Source organism: Littorina saxatilis, linkage group LG4 (assembly GCF_037325665.1).
Source record: "Littorina saxatilis isolate snail1 linkage group LG4, US_GU_Lsax_2.0, whole genome shotgun sequence".
NCBI lineage: Eukaryota > Metazoa > Mollusca > Gastropoda > Littorinimorpha > Littorinidae > Littorina > Littorina saxatilis.
In genome coordinates this window covers 6304709-6324353 of record NC_090248.1, presented here as the reverse complement: position 1 = coordinate 6324353, position 19645 = coordinate 6304709, and the positions used below count along the sequence as shown (strand labels likewise).

The following is a 19645-nucleotide window of genomic DNA, read 5'->3' as shown; positions in this document are numbered from 1 at the left end:
TTATCTGCAGACAACAAACAGTTTCTGTCTTTGTTTTTTGTTTTTTTCTTTTCTTTCAGCAGACATACTGTTGCACAATTACCACACCACAACGCACTCATAAAAACAAATGAACAGACAGACAAATATCAAGTATCGTTACCACCATTATTCTCATATTGTTTCCAGGTAAACATGTACAAAAGCCAACTAAACAGATATGCTAAGTCACGCTTGCAGCCACACATAATAAGAATATACTAACACATGTTGTACAAACCCTCAGTCTCTCTCGCACACACATTAGTATCATGAATAAACAATTATTGTACACAAGCAATATTTTCAACTAAACAAGAAAAGAAAAAAAAAACATGATCACCATGTCACAACCACTCCCTCAGTCCCTGCATTGAGAGGTGGGTTGTCGCTGACATTCCTTTAATTATAATGGGAGGTACATTTTCAGCCGAACATTCCAACATGCTCAATTATAATATGTGTTGCAATGTGAGTTTCTTGTGCCTGCAGCCATTCTATGCCGCCTGAATCTAGCCTGTGAAGCAAAATGTAGTCTAAGGCAATTGATATCAATTTGAAGTGAAAATCATACAACACAGTCTCAACTAAAATGATACAGCTTTGGAAACTATTGATAAATGCTTTTCTTGCAAATTTAGTCTGCCAATGTATAATCACAAAGTTATTACTATTTTTCAAAGTTATTATTAAAATCATTATTCGCCAATGTATACAAGAGCCTCCCATCTATATTGGTGAAATAGCGCAATTTAGGGTCCATGATAAGGCAGCAGATTAAATTAAAAAACTAAACACAGCCATGCCATAGAACTATGCGGGTCTATGCATTTTTACTGGTTACCCACACATACAAACATTGCTGTCTTGAAAAGGGCCTTTCAAAAGTCCACTGGTGTCATATTGTTGTACCTCTCCACATGTCAAAAACAACTGTAACAGAACCGCAGACAAAAAGGGAGGTAATAATTATCCCACTTGACACTCTTTCCTTATGTTCTGCCTCCTTTTGGGCTACTACCAGCTCAACTGCTACCGTCATTCAGGTAAAACGAGATTTTTTCTGTGCAACAAGTTCACTAGTTGGAGGTGGGGAGGTTGCTGCCAGGTGTGTTGACAGTCTCCTTGGGTCCTCTTGTGCCAGAGGTTTTTTCCTGTGCAGTGGCAACGGGTCTTGTAGTCTCATCTCCATGATTCGCAGCTTCAGGGCTGGAATGTGGTGGTAGGTCTTTGGGACCTTCACAGGGAATACCGACCAGCGGCCGGTTTTCTTATTGAAGCATCTGTGATACCTATCAACATAGAACAAGAACAATTATGACTAAAATGCTTGACACTAACCCTTGTAATGGCCTTGAATGTCATAATATAACTAAACATGCCAAGGACATGATCATACATCTAGAACTTGAAGCCTGAATTTACATGTTTGGCCTGTGAAAAAAACAAACAACAAAAACATTGCATTGAGTGTGTTTCAATACATGTACTTACTTCTTTCTGCCATCCTTTGAAGTCGCCAAGGGTCGACCAGCATGAGTGTTGTGGTCCATGGCTGCCAACAGAATCCTGGCTTCATAAACCGGAGGTGTGTACGCAAACCTTTTGCCCGCATACATCAACAAATGTTGGTGAAACACCTCCAGGGGGCATGTGCTCCTGTATGTAAAAAGAAAGTATTATATATAATGGTAGAAGTGAACACGCTTATCATTAAATATTTTACAGTGATGTTCTGCTGATACTGTAGCGATAGGTTTTCTTGTTTATTTACCTCACTGTATGATATAAATCAACCCTGTTACAGCGAAATTCTTATATTCACTATAACAGAGTTCCACTGTATAATGTTGGCCAGCACACATCAGTATGAGCACTACAACTCCTGATTTTTACATCGAGTATTAGTAATTACAAAACCACACAAACAAGTTCATACTTGTTGCACCCACATAATCTCCTTTCATGCACACTGTAAACAGTTCCCTGATTTCTCCCTCAATAGTGAGTAATAATAATCTTCTAACCTGTTTGTGATGACCAACTCTGCTTTCTGGATCAGAGTCTGGTCTAAGACCACAGAGGCGAGCTGTTTCACTAGGGCACGGTCTTCCTGAGGATCAAGCCAGGCCCTCCCATCCTCCCTTTCCCCGCCCAGGTCTTCATGGTCGCAGCACCAGGCACCAGCATCCCAAGAATGTATGTTGCAAACATGTTGCAAAACTCCTCGCCACATACCCTGGAATGGAACAGACACATTCAGAAAACTATACATGCCTGATTTTTTTCAAACTATTGAAATTAGTGCATAATTGTGATTGACGTGCTATTATTATTTGTAAATGAAACCGTACAAATAACCAAACAAGACAATGACCAAACAGGTTACCATGAACTTTGTCTTGGTGTCAGCCTTCTGGCAGCAGAACCAAAAGTGGTTCACTATCGAAGGGATCCACTTTTGCAGCTTGCGACCTTTACTGCCTGCAGCAATCTAAGAAGAAAATGCAAATGTAAAATGTAAAGATACACACACAAACAAACCAAAGAAAACATGAGAAAACCAATAAAGCATTCACAATATTTCAAAATTGTATCAAACTATAACACAATTACAACATACGTACCTTGGCTAGCTTCTTGCCAATATTTTTGGCAACATGCCACACATCAAGGGAATGTTTTTTTCCGATCGCCTCTTTTTGACAAAACAAAGAACAAAATATATTCATTTGCAATATCAAATATTTGGTGCATACATTTTTAAAATGTTTGCTAAAATGACCAGCCCAAATTAAATGAAAAGGGCTTAGCAATGCACACATAATACAATGAACAACAGCTGCTAAAGAGACAATAATGGTGACACACTCTAAACTGTATCCCCAAAGTGGGCAAGAGGTATATTATCTTGAAATTAAGCATTCTAACTCACTGCACTGTCCATCCAGATGGGACTGATGTATGTATAGATAATAAATGTTGCATAATAAATTACCGCTAACATATAATTGACTGTTAATCACACACACACACACAAAGGGGGGAAAAGAGGAAACAGAACATACTCATATCTGCAGCTATTCCCACATGGGCATCAGTGACGACCTCATCAACAGTGGTGTCCACCCGTTCACCTTCAAGCACTACCTCATCCAGTGCCCTCTTAAATCCAACCCTTTCCATGTTCGTGGATTTTCGCTGTGTTTCCCGTTTGTCCACACACTGGACAGAGAGAATCTTTGTGGTCTCAGCCTCCATAAGAGTGTAGCTGCAGTACTGTGCGCAATGACCTATTTGAAAATTCAATGCACCATTAAAAAGTAACCATTTATGATGAAACCTGCAAACAATATTCTCTGACCGGACATCAAAATTGCAAGGCTTTTCTAAGCTCAGTTGTTTGTTAACATGGTTACGAGAACACAGGCAAGCCAATTACTCAAGCGCCTAGACTATATCATTCTACATGATGGTAAATAGCACATTCTAATATTCCAATGACTATGTAAAATTGGGGACATGGTATATATTGGGTCATTGAATAATGCAGGTCTGCAATAATCGTACTGACCTGGTGAATCATTGCGTCCATCTCCTGCACACACACACACACAAAAATGGAATGACATAACAAAATAAATGTTCAATAAAAAGTGCTCTGCCGTCACTTGACAACAGGAAGTCAATTTCAGTGGGTTACATGAAAATGTAACTTTTTCTTTCAGTCTATTTCTCAAAAGCAAGCACGCCTTGATACAATGTCCAAAATTGAATATTATGTCCTGCATCACATCATGTTTTGCTTTTGAGAAATAAAATAGAAAATATAAAGTTGATTTTAGACATTCATTTCAATATTATTGTGGGGTTGGGGGGGTGGGGGGTGGGGTTGGGTTAAGTCTACAGCATTGGATACATTATATTTCTGAAATGGCACAACAGTGACAAAGGGGTCAAACATAAATCACAAAAGAACAACAAACACTCACCCAGAACAACCAAATTTTGCTCTGCCAATGAGTCGAAGATGGCTCGTTGGTGGTCCTTCCATGTGTCCTTCACAGCCTTTATGATAAATGGAAAACAAAGTTATATATCTATATTCTTGTGAGTTGGGACAGTCACTGAGGGACACACAAAGCAAGAATTTTGCCTCACAGACTAGACTATGTCAACTGTTCTAGACAACAACAAAAAATGCCATACTTGTTACAAAACATCTGAATACATAACGAGAATGGGTTGCTTTTAGTTTCTAAACATCATTTGTAACTAGGGTGGCCGGTTGGTTCTGTGGTGAACACGATTCCCCAGGGATACAGCAACCCGGGTTCAAATCCCCGTTGGGCCGTGAGTAGGGCGCCTGTATAGTGCAACCTTTGCCGCGCTTTGAGTTTGCTAGAGATAAAGATAGAGATCAATAATAATAATAATAATAATAATGGACATTTATATAGCGCGTTTCTAGACAATCTACTCATAGCGCTTTACAATATTTAAACAGGTAAAAACAAACATGCATAGATATTAACACAAACTGGCAGGCAAACATAAACAACACAACTATCAATATCCAAATTCCATTTTCTTTCCATTTTATACACACACATTATAAATTATTTTTTAACTGTTTTTTAATTACCTGCACCACATAATGTTTCTGGACAGCCTGGTGGAAGGTAGCACCAGGAAAGGGCAGGTTCAGCACCTTCGCCCACAACGCCAGCTTGGCATAATTATTTCCACTTAGGAGGATACATGTGCTGACTAGAAAATCACCACAGTGAATTTTGTTGGGCAGGGTGGGCTGGGCACACCATGTGTGGCTCACATGGCCTTTCACACATTCCTGAAATTCACAGATCAGATTTGAAAAAAACAAAAATGCAAATGACTTTATAAAAATTCAATGTGTCACTGTCAGTAGGATTACTAGGAACATATACATGTACAAACATAATGAGTTGATGAAGCCTAAGTGCATTCTGAAATCTGAACCATCATGCCACATTTAGTGCTGTTAGACTTAGTAGTGTCCAAGATAAATTCAACATTTTAGTTTTTAACGAATGAACGGCCAGACGGACAGATGAACCAGGTGAGTACATAGACTGACTTTTGCTTCGCATGTGAGTAAAAAATAAAATGTTCTCACCCATCTGAGGTACAGTGCTGAGCCTGTGAAGCCCTCCTTCACGGCAGGAACATGCTCACACCCAGCAGTGGAGCATTTCCTGATGCTCACAGCAGCCAGTGCCTTTAGTTGGTGGACAAATGCTAGGCACAGTGTGCTGTTGCAAATGTCCTGGCACTGGTCTGCTGTGGCTATCCTGGTGATGCCTGGTCCTAACTCCACCTCCTCCGCAGTGTCAGCATCACCTGTCTCTTCGTCCTCCTGCTGGCCGTACGCCACCTCCTCAAAGGCCACCTCGTCTGCCTCCTTGGCATACTTTTCATCCCTGACACATAGGAATAAATAAAAAATAATAATAACATTCAGTGTGCAATACAGTCTGATGTAGATTAGACTTCCCTAGAAGAATGAAACCATTTTAATCATTTTACAACATAAATGTATAAATTCATGTATACATTACATACAAATGAAATAGATTAGAATTTGTTTTATTCTTACAAAAGCAACACATTAATAAGAAATGCAAAACATACACATCCATGGTGAGAAAAAAACTGGCGTCTTGAGATTCCAGCTCGATATCATCGACATCAAAGTCGCTGTCATCACCATCTAAATCACCATCACAGGTTAAATCACTGAATTCAACAGTGATGCTGCACAAGAGAGACATTGAAAACAAAGTTAGCATCACTCAAAATAATAATGTAAGTTGTCAACTGACAAACAAGAAAAAATGTGCCTGCAGTGCCAATCTATAATACTACTACATGTATCTCCGAAAACATAAAAAATCATCAAATGACCTTTATTATCAGAATATTCTCATTGTTTGTGTGTGTGTCTTGTTTTTCATCATTATTATTTTCACATGGTTCTTTACAAATTAGCTTTTTTAATAATACTACACTTACTTGAGAGGGTTGACAAAGGAGCGGTCAATGTTCTGCCTGTAAACATAAAAATGGTAATTATAATGTATTAAAACATGCAAACAAGAACTAGATGTACTGGGTAAATCAAAACACCCCTCAACAGTATCCAGTTTCTGTTGACATTACATTTCATTATCTTGAAAAAACAAGAAGTAATAATTGGTATAACTAAACCAGCAACCAACTCAACAATCAACAATAGTAGACACTAATGACTGCCGTCATTGTAAACTGAGGTAACCGGCTGGTGTTGATCTCTGGCCGACAGTTTGCCAACTCAACTCAAATGCAGATAACAAACAATGACAAGCTTACCGTTTTGACCTCATCCCTTTCCCTTCTTTGGCAGGCTGATCAGTCCTATAATTGAAAAAAAAAGTTATTTATAAATATGATTTGACTATTTAACACACCTTGAATCAATCGATAATGTGAACCCACTGGCACTTGTGGAGACGATTTAAAGTTTAGCATTTAGAACTTTGTAAATAGATAGCGGTTTTTGATTTAAACAAGACAGTTATTTGTGCAAGGGAGACAATATACAACCGGTGTAACCAGCCAACCAAAATCAACACTGCACCATGTTCAGTAAATGCACTCACTTTTCAATCTCAAGTTCTGGCTCCTCCTCGAATGGCTCCACACCTGATAAAGGTGTACTGAAAAATGTCAAACAATCAACTCTGACCATCACCTGATTAAAATGTGTTTAAATGCATGAAACTAGCAAACTGACAAACTGAACAAAATCTGAAACCAATCTTCCCAACATTTCTTTTTTAAGTTTTTGTGAACCCCATTTACTGTCAATAAACGGTCTATGAGTATGAGTATCAATTTACAAAGTACATATATATATTTACCACGGCTTGGACGAACTAGGGACAGAGGAGAGGTCGGGGGTGGTGCTGACTTTCGCTTGCTGCAGGAGCTGCCCTGGGGTGGAAGTTTTCTGCGGAGGCTGTTTAGCAAAGTCTGGTCTCTGCACAGCTCTGTTGAATAAGAACAAAAACAAAATCCATGCACTTTGAAATAAATTCGGTTCCTACATTCACTACACCCAGCTGAGCAAATTGGTAAATGTATCAGAGCTCTGTGTAAAGCTGACTTTCACAATGTATCAATTGACACTGACCTGCTTTCAATATCCCAAGTAGAACATCCTGGTTGAGGGTCAGTCAATGCGGCCTCTTGAATCTGTTGATAGCTAAAAGTAAAACATAAAAATAAGTCAGAAGTCAATACAGCGCTAATTGACTGAAAAAAAAAAATGAAACGAATGTTCATCTATAATTATCAGTTTACAAAATACATTTACCACGGCTTGGACGAACTAGGGACAGAGGAGAGGTCGGGGGTGGTGCTGACTTTTGCTTGCTGCAGGAGCTGCCCTGGGGTGGAAGTTTTCTGCGGAGGCTGTTTAGCAAAGTCTGGTCTCTGCACAGCTCTGTTGAATAAGAACAAAAACAAAATCCATGCACTTTGAAATAAATTCGGTTCCTACATTCACTACACCCAGCTGAGCAAATTGGTAAATGTACATCAGAGCTCTGTGTGAAGCTGACTTTCACAATGTATCAATTGACACTGACCTGCTTTCAATATCCCAAGTAGAACATCCTGGTTGAGGGTCAGTCAATGCGGCCTCTTGAGTTCGTTCGTACCTAAAACAGAAAAAGAAGTACAGTAGTCAAGAAAGCACTGATTGACTGGAAACAACACTTTGGTTTTGAAACGAATGTTCGTCACACTGTCACTGTAAATTATTATTTGAAAACATGGTACTCAAAGAGAAAACAAAACAAGCAAATGACAAGAACAAAGGAGGAATTTGAATTGAATTTAAACGATACTTACGCGTCCATGAGGATTCTAGAAAGTTCCGTGTCTGCTTTTGATCTGTTGTGAGGTTTCAACAAATGAGGTGTCTTGGCAAACACCTGTCCTCGGAGGGCCCCCCATCGTTCGAATTGGCTGGTCAAACAAACTTTCAATTTCTCCCTCAGCTTTTTCTTTTTTTTCTTGGCCGAAGCCGTGCTTGCAACTCTGGCAACAGGCACAGCAGGTGGTGTAGGAGGCAAACATACTTTTGGAGGCATAGATCGAAGACGATCTTTCACATCTTGAGAAGCCATCTTTGTTTGTAGGGGAAATCCGTTTCCGGTAAATGTTCTAAACATAGAATCGCCTCGCTATACACTGTCACGTGACTGTTCTAAAAATATCACGGCGAAGGGTATGGGTTTATTTCGAAACTATCTTCAATTATTGATTTCTGACAAACTACAAAGATTTGAATAGCCCCAGTTGGTAGAACACCTAATTTTTATACGCTGCAACAGCTGAAAAAGCCTTAAACCTATGGGTTGAGCTCAATGGGAGTCTTTAAAACAAGCATAACAAAGTTCGTTGGATCTGCCGAAGTAGAATTTTGATTTCAAAAGATCCGATCTTTCAATGAAATTAACTAAAACGCAACTACATAACGTAGGTTTTAATATCAAATCACAGCTAGGGCAGCTAAACGTGGATCTCTTTCATTCGCTGAAGTTACAAAAATAACCTGAGTAATCAGAACTGAAATAATCAGCACAAATTGCGTGTTTAGCCGTCTGCTAACCTTCGTTCGCTGAACCACTTTCGACACTTCCATTTCCGGTGACGCGTAAATCGCGGGCCTAAATCTCGCTCTCTTTCTTTATGTTTGGGAGAAGACGAGATCAAGTTGCTCAGAGACGAGCGCAGAAACAACATGGCGATGCCACAGATGCGGCCGTGAATTAACCTACAATTATCTACATGTTCCACGGGAAATAAGGACTGTACACAGTTGAAATGTCGCACAGGTGAGCTTCGAAGAATTGCTGAGTATTTTTATTGTCAGTTTTGTAATCTCAACTCGAGCGTTATGCAATTTGATTGCTGTAAACGCGAGTATGTGTCACTGTCATTAAGGAAAACATCCCAAGAATGTTTATTTTTTAAAACATGCATTGTATCAGTTTTTCGTATTACTAATAGTATACGGCTGCACTGGTAGAAATGCGTCGTGAAGATAAAACTGTAGGTATATGTGTGTCCTCAAGCATCCTGGTTTTGTATAAGAGGCTGTGCCAAAAGGTGCTCTGGGAGACCCCTGTCAAATTTGCACATTGATATTTTGTTTTGTAATCATACATTTTTCCTGATTTAGCCTCACTTAGCTTAAAAGTATATCAAAGATACAACATGCACAACATTAAGGTGCATGTTGGCCTTTGAAAGGGTTAAAATACAAAATAATTACAAGATCCAGGTCCGAATGTTGATCCGGAAGTGGGGACATTTTAGGGGACCCACAAACAACGATTTTTTGTTTTTTATCTTTCAAGTTGAGAGTCATTTTTTTGTAGATGGGTGAAAGAGGAGAGATTCAGCTTTTTAATCAATGTAAAAAGCAGAACAAAATTCTTCCCGAAATGTGTGAAAAACGGTTTTTTTAAAAGCTGTTACGATCGTAACCTATCATGTCAGATGTCACACCAGCAGAAAAGGTTGACGGCAGTGATTTGCTCCAGAAATCTCTCTAGAAGAACACAGAAACAAGTGCTGCAATCTTAGTTTGACGTTTAGCAACGGTGAAAACAGCACTGATTGTTGTATATATTTTATATCAGGCATGTTTTTTACGGAGTAACTTCGTCATGTCAGAGTGTTTCGATCGAACATTTAATAATTCTGGCCGCGATTTTACTTCTACCGGATGTTTGTCGCATCGCAGTAAAAAGACATTCCTTCCCACAATGCCTTTCGCGCACTTTTCCCTCCAAGATGGCGTCGATAACACGCAGCGGTAAGTATCAGTTCCATGTCAGCTTTTTCTTGTAAGTTGCGGTCAACAGAAAGTTCAACCCGAAAAACAAAAAATACTGAGTGAAAGTTCGAAACCTAAAATAACCTTTGGAACCGTGTTAAACAGTTTACACGGCTATCATATGCAGGAAACAAACTCAAAAATAACAAAGACTGGCCTCAAAAGTGTTAAGTCAGGCGTCGATCGAAACTCCTGACACAGATATCAAACTGTCAACCGAAACTTTGACACGGCTTCGCTCGTGTCATGTGGGAACGTTTGGCTCTGGCCTTCATCAGTCAGCACGATATGAGCTAAAAACGGATCAAAATGTCCCTTTCTTTCCACAAACGGGCTAAGTTTGCGATTCCCACCATTACTCTGGCAAAACTGCTAAATTTACATTTACTGTCGGATGCAACACATGACATCATCATTTGTGTCCATTCTAAAAATATGTTACCTCCGACAGATGAATGGTATGGCTGGCAATCTTTTCTCCAGGCATGATCAATGTTATTGTTTCTGACAGCAATGAAAGGACTTCACCAAATGAATAAACTTGGTTTTTGATCAAAACTGTGCTTTGCTGTTCTTGAATTCAAACTGCTAGTAATTGCTATCTGTCGGATGCAACACATGACATCATCATTGCACTATATTGTGTTCAGTTTCTATCAGCAATCAGTACATTTTAGTTTAAACACCTGCTACATGGTTATATAAATGATACAAGTAAAAATTTGCTCAAATGATATAGGTTTACAACTAATTTTACTTGTCTTTCATGTCCATTGTTACATCCGACAGATTCCCAAAAATTACGATTACACATCATTTTCTCAAAGTCGCTTTACTGAGTTATCTTTTTAAGACTGGAATTGTATGTCCAAATGACTATTCTTTCACATTGTGTAAGTGTTGAAATGATACTGTTACTTTTATTTTCTTATAAAATGTCCCCCTCTGACAGAGCACCTTTTGGCACAGCCTCATAAGTATATTATACTTTGTCTTACATAAATTCTGTGCAGTCAAGACTCAAATTAATTGAGGGGGGGGGGGGGTGGGGGTGGGGTGGGGTGGGGGGGGGGGGTTGGGCTGTCCAGGGGGAAGGGGAGGGAGGAGAATAGGGGGATCACCTTCTGAAGTTGCCACGATCATTTAAAAAGAATTTTTGGAAGCACTATTTTTTTGCCCATTGACCGAATATGCCACTGTACAAGGCATAAAGGAACAAGAGGCGAAGCCTTCAAGGCTCACGTAAGAAATCGACAAAAAGTAACACAAACTCAATCACTCCATCACACATACACACACACAGTAAACATAGGTGACACGGTGCAAGAGTGCGAGACACTTGATCTAGATCTGTCTGTCTGTAGCCTACTTACGGGGACACGACTGCCAGATGGCCAGATCGACACTGCGCTTTTGACAGCGCTTCCTCGCGCAGACACTGGAAACACGCTGTGCAGATTAACCTGTAGGAAATCTCCTTTGGTATCTTCTTTATCTATTTTTCTGGAGCTACGAAACCGAACAATGTGAAATCGTCTTCTCCGAATCGGCGAACTGCAGCTCGGTGATAACTGTATCTATACCACAATCCTTCACGCGATCTGACCTAACCTTGACCCCTGACCTGGTCTACATACCACACACGACACAAACCAGTCACCTGTTCCCCCCCCCCCCCCCCACCACCCGTTTTCTTTGGATACACACTTTAACTACAAACGTGCCGACGAAATGTTGATCATTGCTTCAATACTTTGAAGCTGTTGCTTGAATAATAACCAGGTAAAATTAGTATTTCGGTGTTCAGTCAAATGTTAAAGTTTCTACCACAGACATACATACATACGCATGCACGCACGCATGCACGCACAGACAGACAAAAGTTAGCATCGCATAGGCTACACTTACGTGAGCCAAAAATCACTGTTTCCCTTTCCCTGAAAACCCTATTTTACTCCTAATAACCCCAACAAGTTGACCCTTAAAAAAAAAAAATTAAAAAAAAAAAATATCAAGTATTTCTTTTCTTACTTACTTACTCCCCTTATATATATGTTGGACAGCAACGACTTGATTTAGCAGACTTTAACAAGGAAAGCTACCGTTTTCTGACATTTTTTGGAACACAAGTTGCATGAGTTCCGGCCATTAAAAAGCCACATGCACCTGGGTACAAAAAAAAAGAAGACTATCCTAAAATATTTGTGTGTGGAAAAGGTACCGACCTACTGACACACACACACACAAAGACAAAGACAAAGACACACACACACACACACACACACAAACTCACCTACCTTTTTGTTGTTGTTGTTGTTGTTGTTGTTTGTTTTGGCCCTAACCAACAAACACCATTGTGTGCGACTGTTTCAGTTACTATAACAAGCAATGGCAGGAGACTCAGGCCAGCCTGGTGGACCTGCTCCAGCAGGAGATGCCGCCAGAGGCCCCCAAACCAGAGAGGGTGAGGCTGGCTGTTCTCTATCTCTATTAGTCTAGGCAGGTTTCACGGTATTGAGACATTCTATTGACTGCACAATGTGCTCTGATTTCTAACTTGCTGAACCAATTTTCTCAGTGTTTTTTTTCATATGCAATGCACAAATGTGTCATTTTGAATACAATTCTAAAAAAAAAAATCGTTTGAGTTGTTTTGTTGGCATTTTATGCACATGTGTTTGGTAGCGATCGTGTGAATCCTGACAGACGCCATTTCCTTCTGCATGACAGAAGCCAACCATTGATGTGAAAATTGAAACGAAAAGGCACTCAATTCACACTGAATGGTCATATTTGATAGCAGAGCTGCAATATCTAACCATACAAACAAAAACAAAAGCACAAATATGAATTTTGCATTACATATTTTGCACACAAAAAATCGAATCGAGAACTGGAAGCTGTCTGTCCGAAAAACTAAGTCTTCACAGATAAACCAAGTAAGCTTATTTTACCACAAGAAATGATAACATGATTTTATTTTGACATTGAAAACACACCTTTATAGTCTGTACTTCATAGGAAAGCATTTACAATGACCGAAATTTCGCGAAATTCCGCGCCGTGTCCATTTCTTGGAATGTCCGACCGTCGTCTGTCAGGGGTTTCCAACGATCGCTACTTTCACTTTCGTTGTCATTTTCGGGCAATCCTATGCCGTATGTGACATATTACACACTTTTCACAGTTGAGGCCGAAGGCGTGATTTGTGATTATTTTTTCAGGTGAGATTTTATTGTTTTTGTTGCCTTTTTGTCGAGTAATATGCCGTCTGTCAGCCAACGATCGCTACCACACGATCGCTACCTCTTCATGCTCGATCAGATTTTTAGCTTTTTCAATGATTATAGAAGTTTGATTAACGTTTCCTTTGCAGTTCTGGATCGGTAGGGTAAAGGTATCTAATTTCGACATAAGATCTTGGGGGTACCTAAATCCGACCGATTTTCCAAGTCACATCAATGACGAGGTGCGCACGTCATCACAACAGAAGGAATGCCATTCATACACGGGCCATTCATGAACCGGTTGATGACGCGATTTTACGGACCAATCGTTTTGTCGCGAGAGTTATTTGCGTCATCGGCACCGCGGCGCGAAAATTTGCCTTGCAAGTGTCTTCTAAAGTTTTAACGTTGAGGGGGGAATCGAGACAAGGGTGTGGTGTATGTGTGTGTGTGCGTGTGTGTGTAGAGCGATTCAGACCAAACTACTAGACCGATCTTTATGAAATTTTACATGAGTGTTTCTGGGAATGATATCCCCGGACGTTTTGTTTCTTTTTTTTGATACATACCTTTGATGACGTCATATCCGGCTTTTTGTAAAAGTTGAGGCGGCACTGTCACACCCTCATTTTTCAATCAAATTGATTGAAATTTTGGCCAAGCAATCATCGACGAAGGCCGGACTTCGGTATTGCATTTCAGCTTGGTGGCTTAAAAATTAATTAATGACTTTGGTCATTAAAAATCTGAAAATTGTAAAAAAAAATAATAATTTATAAAACGATCCAAATTTACGTTCATCTTATTCTTCATCATTTTCTGATTCCAAAAACATATAAATATGTTATATTTGGATTAAAAACAAGCTCTAAAAATTAAAAATATAAACATTATGATCAAAATTAAAGGCACAGTAAGCCTCCCGTAAACCATCACAGATACGGTCAGGCTTTTACACACAGTACAAACACCCTTTCATTTAAACACTCACCGATTGAGAACATCCTAGGTGCCCTCCGTGAAGAGCGAACAATTTTCAAAGAATTTATTTTTGCGTGGTTTATCTTACCCCTGAGCCATCGTGAACTCGTGTCATCCAGTTTCCCTTTTTCACAATGTAGTCGTCAGTTAGTCATTTGAATGTGACTCGATGTGAGCTTATCTACAATAGCACGTTTTTATGCACGAAACAAACGGCTGTGGTTCACAAGAACTCTAGCGATGGCTTTTGACTGTTGAGAGGAACGGCGATATGCACTGTAAACCGTCGTCTGCGACGACCCTTGCGTGACCCTGCTTCCGGGCTTTTCTGATCTTGTCTTGATGAAAAACATTCTTTTATGATTAAAGAATTTTGTAACAAGCTGTCAATTTATTATTTAGATTTTAAAAGTTAGGTCTAGCGCAAAAACGCACCACGGTCCAAAAACATTCTGATAATCATCGATCCACGGCTATCGACAGTTTACATCGATAGAAGGGAAGTAACTCATTTTTGACCTGAGTTCAGAATGGGTCCAAAAAGTGTTCGAGACAATCTGCAAAATTAATTCTTTAAAAATTGCTCGCTCTTTACGTAGGGCACCATACCAAGGATGTTCCCGTTTGGTGAGCGTTCAAATGGAAGGGTGTTTGTACTGTGTGTAAAAGCCTGACAGTATCTGTGATGGTTTACGGGAGGCTTACTGTCCGGGCGTGATTTCCGGTATCATATTCATAACAGCCGTCCCGGCCAGCACCAAAACGAGGCGCAATTGTTGTTAAGGAGAAGTCCACGAAAATAAATTCTTTGAAAATTTCTCACGCTCGGCAGAAAGCAGCCAGGATGTTCCCGTTCGGTGAGCGTTCAAATGGAAGTATGCTTGTACTGTATGTAGACGCTCGGGGAGCTCTGTGATGGTTTACGGGAGGCTTACTGTGCCTTTAAATTTTCGAAATCAATTTAAAAACACTTTCATCTTATTCCTTGTCGGTTCCTGATTCCAAAAACATATAGATATGATATGTTTGGATTAAAAACACGCTCAGAAAGTTAAAACGAAGAGAGGTACAGAAAAGCGTGCTATCCTTCTCAGCGCAACTACTACCCCGCTCTTCTTGTCAATTCCACTGCCTTTGCCACGAGCGGTGGACTGACGATGCTACGAGTATACGGTCTTGCTGAAAAATTGCATTGCGTTCAGTTTCATTCTGTGAGTTCGACAGCTTGACTAAATTTTGTATTTTCGCCTTACGCGACTTGTTCTTCTTTGTTTCTGTTTTTCGACGGCATAATTGGATGACCAAGCAGGCACGGCTACCTACTAAAGTCGTGTTGAGGCAGGCTTTGTTTAGGGATCCTTCTATCTCCCCCCTCCCTATGTGAGGAGAGTAGTTAGGGTACCCACAGTCTTTGGTGGTAAGCCTTCAGTTTGTGTGCGTCACTTATGTGCGTGTTTTTTGTTGTGTGTTTTTTCCACTTAAAATAAAAGTAGATTTGTTTAACATTCTGTATTCATATATGTATGCAATTGATTATTATTTTATATCAAAATGACTGAGTGTCTTTTTATGAACAAAAAAGTGTTCCTTGTTAATGAAACAGGTATCTTGGCTCTTCTTGCCGTTTTCTAAATTAGGGGGTATCGATAGTATAAGTTTATTTCTGCCATTAAAAAAATGATAAAGAAGTACTTATCTGTTTTTATCTTGTACACACATAAATACACTTTCAAAACATGTGACTTTTGTTAGTGTATGGAGACCTTGAAATGTGAAAAAAAACATTTCGCCGGCCGGTTTAGGTGAAAATGGCGTTCTGATCAAGGACATCTGCATGCAAACATATAGACAGCCTCAGGCAAGGAACTTTGTTGTGAAAATCTGTTATATGTTTAAACTTTATGTAAATCATTTAGTATTAGTGGTTTTCAGTCTTCTTTCTGGAGTCAGGCTTGCATCAAGTTTGTTTGATAGATTTTCACGTTTTGGGGGCAACTTTCGTTTCGCTTGATTTTCTATGGAAAAAAAGACTCTGCGTATAATTTTTTTCTTTGTTTTGTGTGGTACTGATCCTAATTAATTACAATAACATCCATGTTCACAGTATTTCACAGTTTTATGTTTGACTGGAAGTGTGAGAAAATGGGAAATGGCTGAAATCAATACTGTGAAACCTGCCTCTAGTTGTTTTTTACAGCAATGTTTTTTCGATCCCAAACACCTGTAACATATCGCAGGCCTTTTTTTTTTGTTTCATTCCAAACAACGGTCATACACGTAAAAATCCACTCATGCAAAAACACGACTTTACGTAGAAGTTTCAGCCCACGAACGCAGAAGAAGAAGAAGAAGAAGATTCCAAACACCTGTTACATGTTGCAGGCATGTTTTCTTTGATTCCAAACACCTGTAACATGTTGTTGACATGTTTTCTTTGATTTTCAAACCCCCGTGTAACATATTGCAGACATGTTTTATTTAATCCTAAACACCTGTAACATATTGCAGACATGTTTTCTTTGACCCCAACACCTGTAAAATATTGCAGACATGTTTTCTTTGATTCCAAACACCTGTTACATATTGCAGACATGTTTCTTTGATTCCCAACAAAATCTTTTTCAGATTTTCTGTTCATAATCTCTGTTAACTTGGTCCCATTTTAAGACTCCCTCCTTTTTTAAGACCTGATTTTCTCAGATTTGTGGAGGTCTTAACAGGGGGGTTTAACTGTAACTTGGGATTGTGGCTTGGTGCACAGGACCGCCTGGCCGCGTTCCAACTGCTGGCCACCATGTACATCAAGTACATCCAGATCATGCGACGCTTGGAGCAGTGCTACGACCAGGTGGTGCACCCACAGAAACGCCGCGTCCTGCGCCACTGCCTCGACGGGGTCATGGGTCGAGTCCTCGAGCTCAAACACGAGATGGTGAACCTGGAGTTCTCTGAGTATCACTACTTTGATGACGTCTTGTCTGATCTCAAGATGACGCCGGTGAGTGATTTTTTGTCTTTTAAACAAAAATCTTTTTTGATTGTTTTCCTCAGAGTCTTACTGGTTTAACTTGTTCTTTCATTGAACATTTATTAGCTTTATAAAAAATCGTCATGGGTGTATGAGTACCAGTACGTAATATATGGACTGGGTGGCCGAGTGGTAACGCACTTGCGCTCGGAAGCGAGAGGTTGCGAGTTCGACCCTGGGTCAGGGCGTTAGCAATTTTCTCCCCCCTTTCCTAACCTAGGTGGTGGGTTCAAGTGCTAGTCTTTCGGATGAGACGAAAAACCGAGGTCCCTTCGTGTACACTACATTGGGGTGTGCACGTTAAAGATCCCACGATTGACAAAAGGGTCTTTCCTGGCAAAATTGTATAGGCATAGATAAAATGTCCACCAAAATACCCGTGTGACTTGGAATAATAGGCCGTGAAAAAGTAGGATATGCGCCGAAATGGCTGCGATCTGCTGGCCGATGTGAATGCGTGATGTATTGTGTAAAAAAATTCCATCTCACATGGCATAAATAAATCCCTGCGCCTTGAATATGTGTGCGATATAAATTGCATAAAAAAAAAAAAATCCCTGAGCCTTAGAACTGTACCCACGGAATACGCGCTATATAAGCCTCATATTGATTGATTGATTGATTGATTAATATTCCATACTGGGTGCTAAGTTTTTTGGGAATTAAATGCAATTATTAACAGTGATGTTTGAAGTGTGCTTTCAATATGATTGACATTATAATTCTCATCCCTGGTATAAATTGGTTTTTGTGTGTGATTATATTTATGAGTCATGCTAATTAATGCTTTGTCATATCTTATGCTAATATGGCTTTGGGGTTTTACTGGTAATGTAATACACAATGGCTAAAGTTCGACCTTTAGCTTTCAGAACAATGCAAATAGGCGAGTGAGTGTTAATTAACCTGTACCACTAACTACCTCATCATCTGGTGTTGAGCAAATATCTGGAGGGCTTTATTGGCAACAATATATAATGGCTATGTATAAAACTCAGAACGATGTAGAGATTTGTTGCCAATATATAATGGCTAAACTTGGAATGTTGCTTTCAGAACGATGTAGAGATTTGTGCGGCTTTAGTGGCAACAATATACAATGGCTAAAATTGGAATGTTGCTTTCAGAATGACGTGGAGATCCCCATCCCTCACTTCTTCAAGAACGAGCGAGCCAAGGCGCTGGAGAAGCGAGAGAAGTTGCTGGGACAGATCCTCGCCAAGCTCGGCCCTCAGGATGCTGGCAAGGTACGTCGTCACAAGAAATCTCCTCTTCCTCTTTTTTTCACTTCCTCCTCCTTCTTCTTATGGTTGATGTCATCATCGTCGTCATTGTTGTCATCGTTATTGTCATCATTTTCATCATCAGCGTTGTTGTCATGATTACATCACCAACATTGTCTACATGACAGTATTCCTCCTCCTCCTCCCCCCCCTCATCATCATCGTTGATGCATCACCATCATCATCAATAGTAGCAGGAGCGCAGTATCATTCTCCTACTACCTCTTAATTACCATCACTTTAATCATCCTCAACTTACAGAGTGCAAGGGTCATTAAGAAAATGAATTGAAAATATGACATCAAAAGAAAAAGGATTGTCATAACGTGTGTGTGTGTGTGTGGTGGGGAGGGGGGGGGGGGTGTGGTAGAGAAATTGAAATATATATATATATACATGTTTAGAGAGGACAAATGTGATACATATATAGACTGAGAGACACACATATAATCCTAACTTAAGAGTACACGAGTCATTAAAATTGTATTTCATTCTAACCTTCAATGCTGCTTGATCTGCAGTGCTTTTTACATAGAGGGGGGAATCGAGACGAGGGTCGTGGTGTATGTGTGTGTGTCTGTCTGTGCGTGTGTGTGTGTAGAGCGATTCAGACCAAACTACTGGACCGATCTTTATGAAATTTGACATGAGAGTTCCTGGGAATGATATCCCCGGACGTTTTTTTTCTTTTTTCGATAAATACTTTTGATGACGTCATATCCGGCTTTTTGTAAAAGTTGAGGCGGCACTGTCACACCCTCATTTTTCAATCAAATTGATTGAAATTTTGGCCCAGCAATCTTCGACAAAGGCCGGACTTTGGTATTGCATTTCAGCTTGGTGGCTTAAAAATTAATTAATGACTTTGGTCATTAAAAATCTGAAAATTAAAAATATAAAAATTATGATCAAAATTATGTAAACCTACTGCTAAAACATACTTAAATTTGTTCTAGCATGGTTAAGGGAGGATTCGGGGTGAGGTAAAACTCTTGCTTTCACAATAAACAACAAAAAATGAGATAAGTGTTCTAAAGAAATTTATTTTGAATTAAGCAGTTTAGTCAACTCAGTTTTCAGGTTACAAAAACATAGTCTAAAACAAGTAAAAGTTGTTCATTCAATTCTCATTCGCCAAAATAAAAGTTCTTCATGTTTAGATTACTAGTTTCAAAAT

General features: G+C 39.6%; 3 protein-coding genes across 7 annotated transcripts in view; 1 reads left to right on the top strand and 2 right to left on the bottom strand.

The window, feature by feature from the left end:
• LOC138963849 (B-cell receptor-associated protein 31-like) overlaps positions 1 to 8787 on the bottom strand; it is a 30673-nt gene extending 21886 nt beyond the window's left edge. For 2 of the 3 annotated variants that reach the window (XM_070335703.1, XM_070335707.1), the window contains exon 1: positions 8717 to 8787. The gene's annotated coding sequence lies outside the window, so the exon portion shown is untranslated. Of the gene's footprint in view, positions 1 to 8659 lie in introns of all 3 variants that reach the window. The other variant, XM_070335704.1, reaches the window with a different exon arrangement.
• LOC138963844 (uncharacterized) lies at positions 129 to 8471 on the bottom strand. The gene is made up of 19 exons (XM_070335697.1): positions 7954 to 8471; positions 7689 to 7760; positions 7415 to 7543; positions 7232 to 7303; positions 6960 to 7088; positions 6699 to 6755; positions 6409 to 6453; positions 6073 to 6108; positions 5692 to 5814; positions 5177 to 5480; positions 4664 to 4870; positions 4011 to 4086; positions 3593 to 3616; positions 3087 to 3311; positions 2646 to 2716; positions 2408 to 2512; positions 2046 to 2257; positions 1513 to 1677; positions 129 to 1310 (listed from the first exon to the last, which is right to left on the bottom strand). Exons 1-19 carry the CDS (start codon positions 8274 to 8276, stop codon positions 1061 to 1063), a joined length of 2625 nt encoding a protein of 874 aa, XP_070191798.1. The 5' UTR covers positions 8277 to 8471; the 3' UTR covers positions 129 to 1060.
• Positions 8788 to 8808: 21 nt separating the features above from the next.
• Positions 8809 to 19645, top strand: part of LOC138963828 (dynein regulatory complex protein 11-like) — a 50405-nt gene continuing 39568 nt past the window's right edge. For all 3 annotated transcript variants that reach the window (XR_011454930.1, XM_070335679.1, XM_070335678.1), the window contains exons 1-4: positions 8809 to 8942; positions 12323 to 12413; positions 16919 to 17155; positions 18313 to 18432. Coding sequence is in view for 2 of the 3 variants with exons in the window: in XM_070335679.1 (XP_070191780.1) it covers positions 8932 to 8942; positions 12323 to 12413; positions 16919 to 17155; positions 18313 to 18432 (459 nt within the window). In the remaining variant the exon portion in view is untranslated. The remainder of the gene's footprint in view (positions 8943 to 12322; positions 12414 to 16918; positions 17156 to 18312; positions 18433 to 19645) is intronic.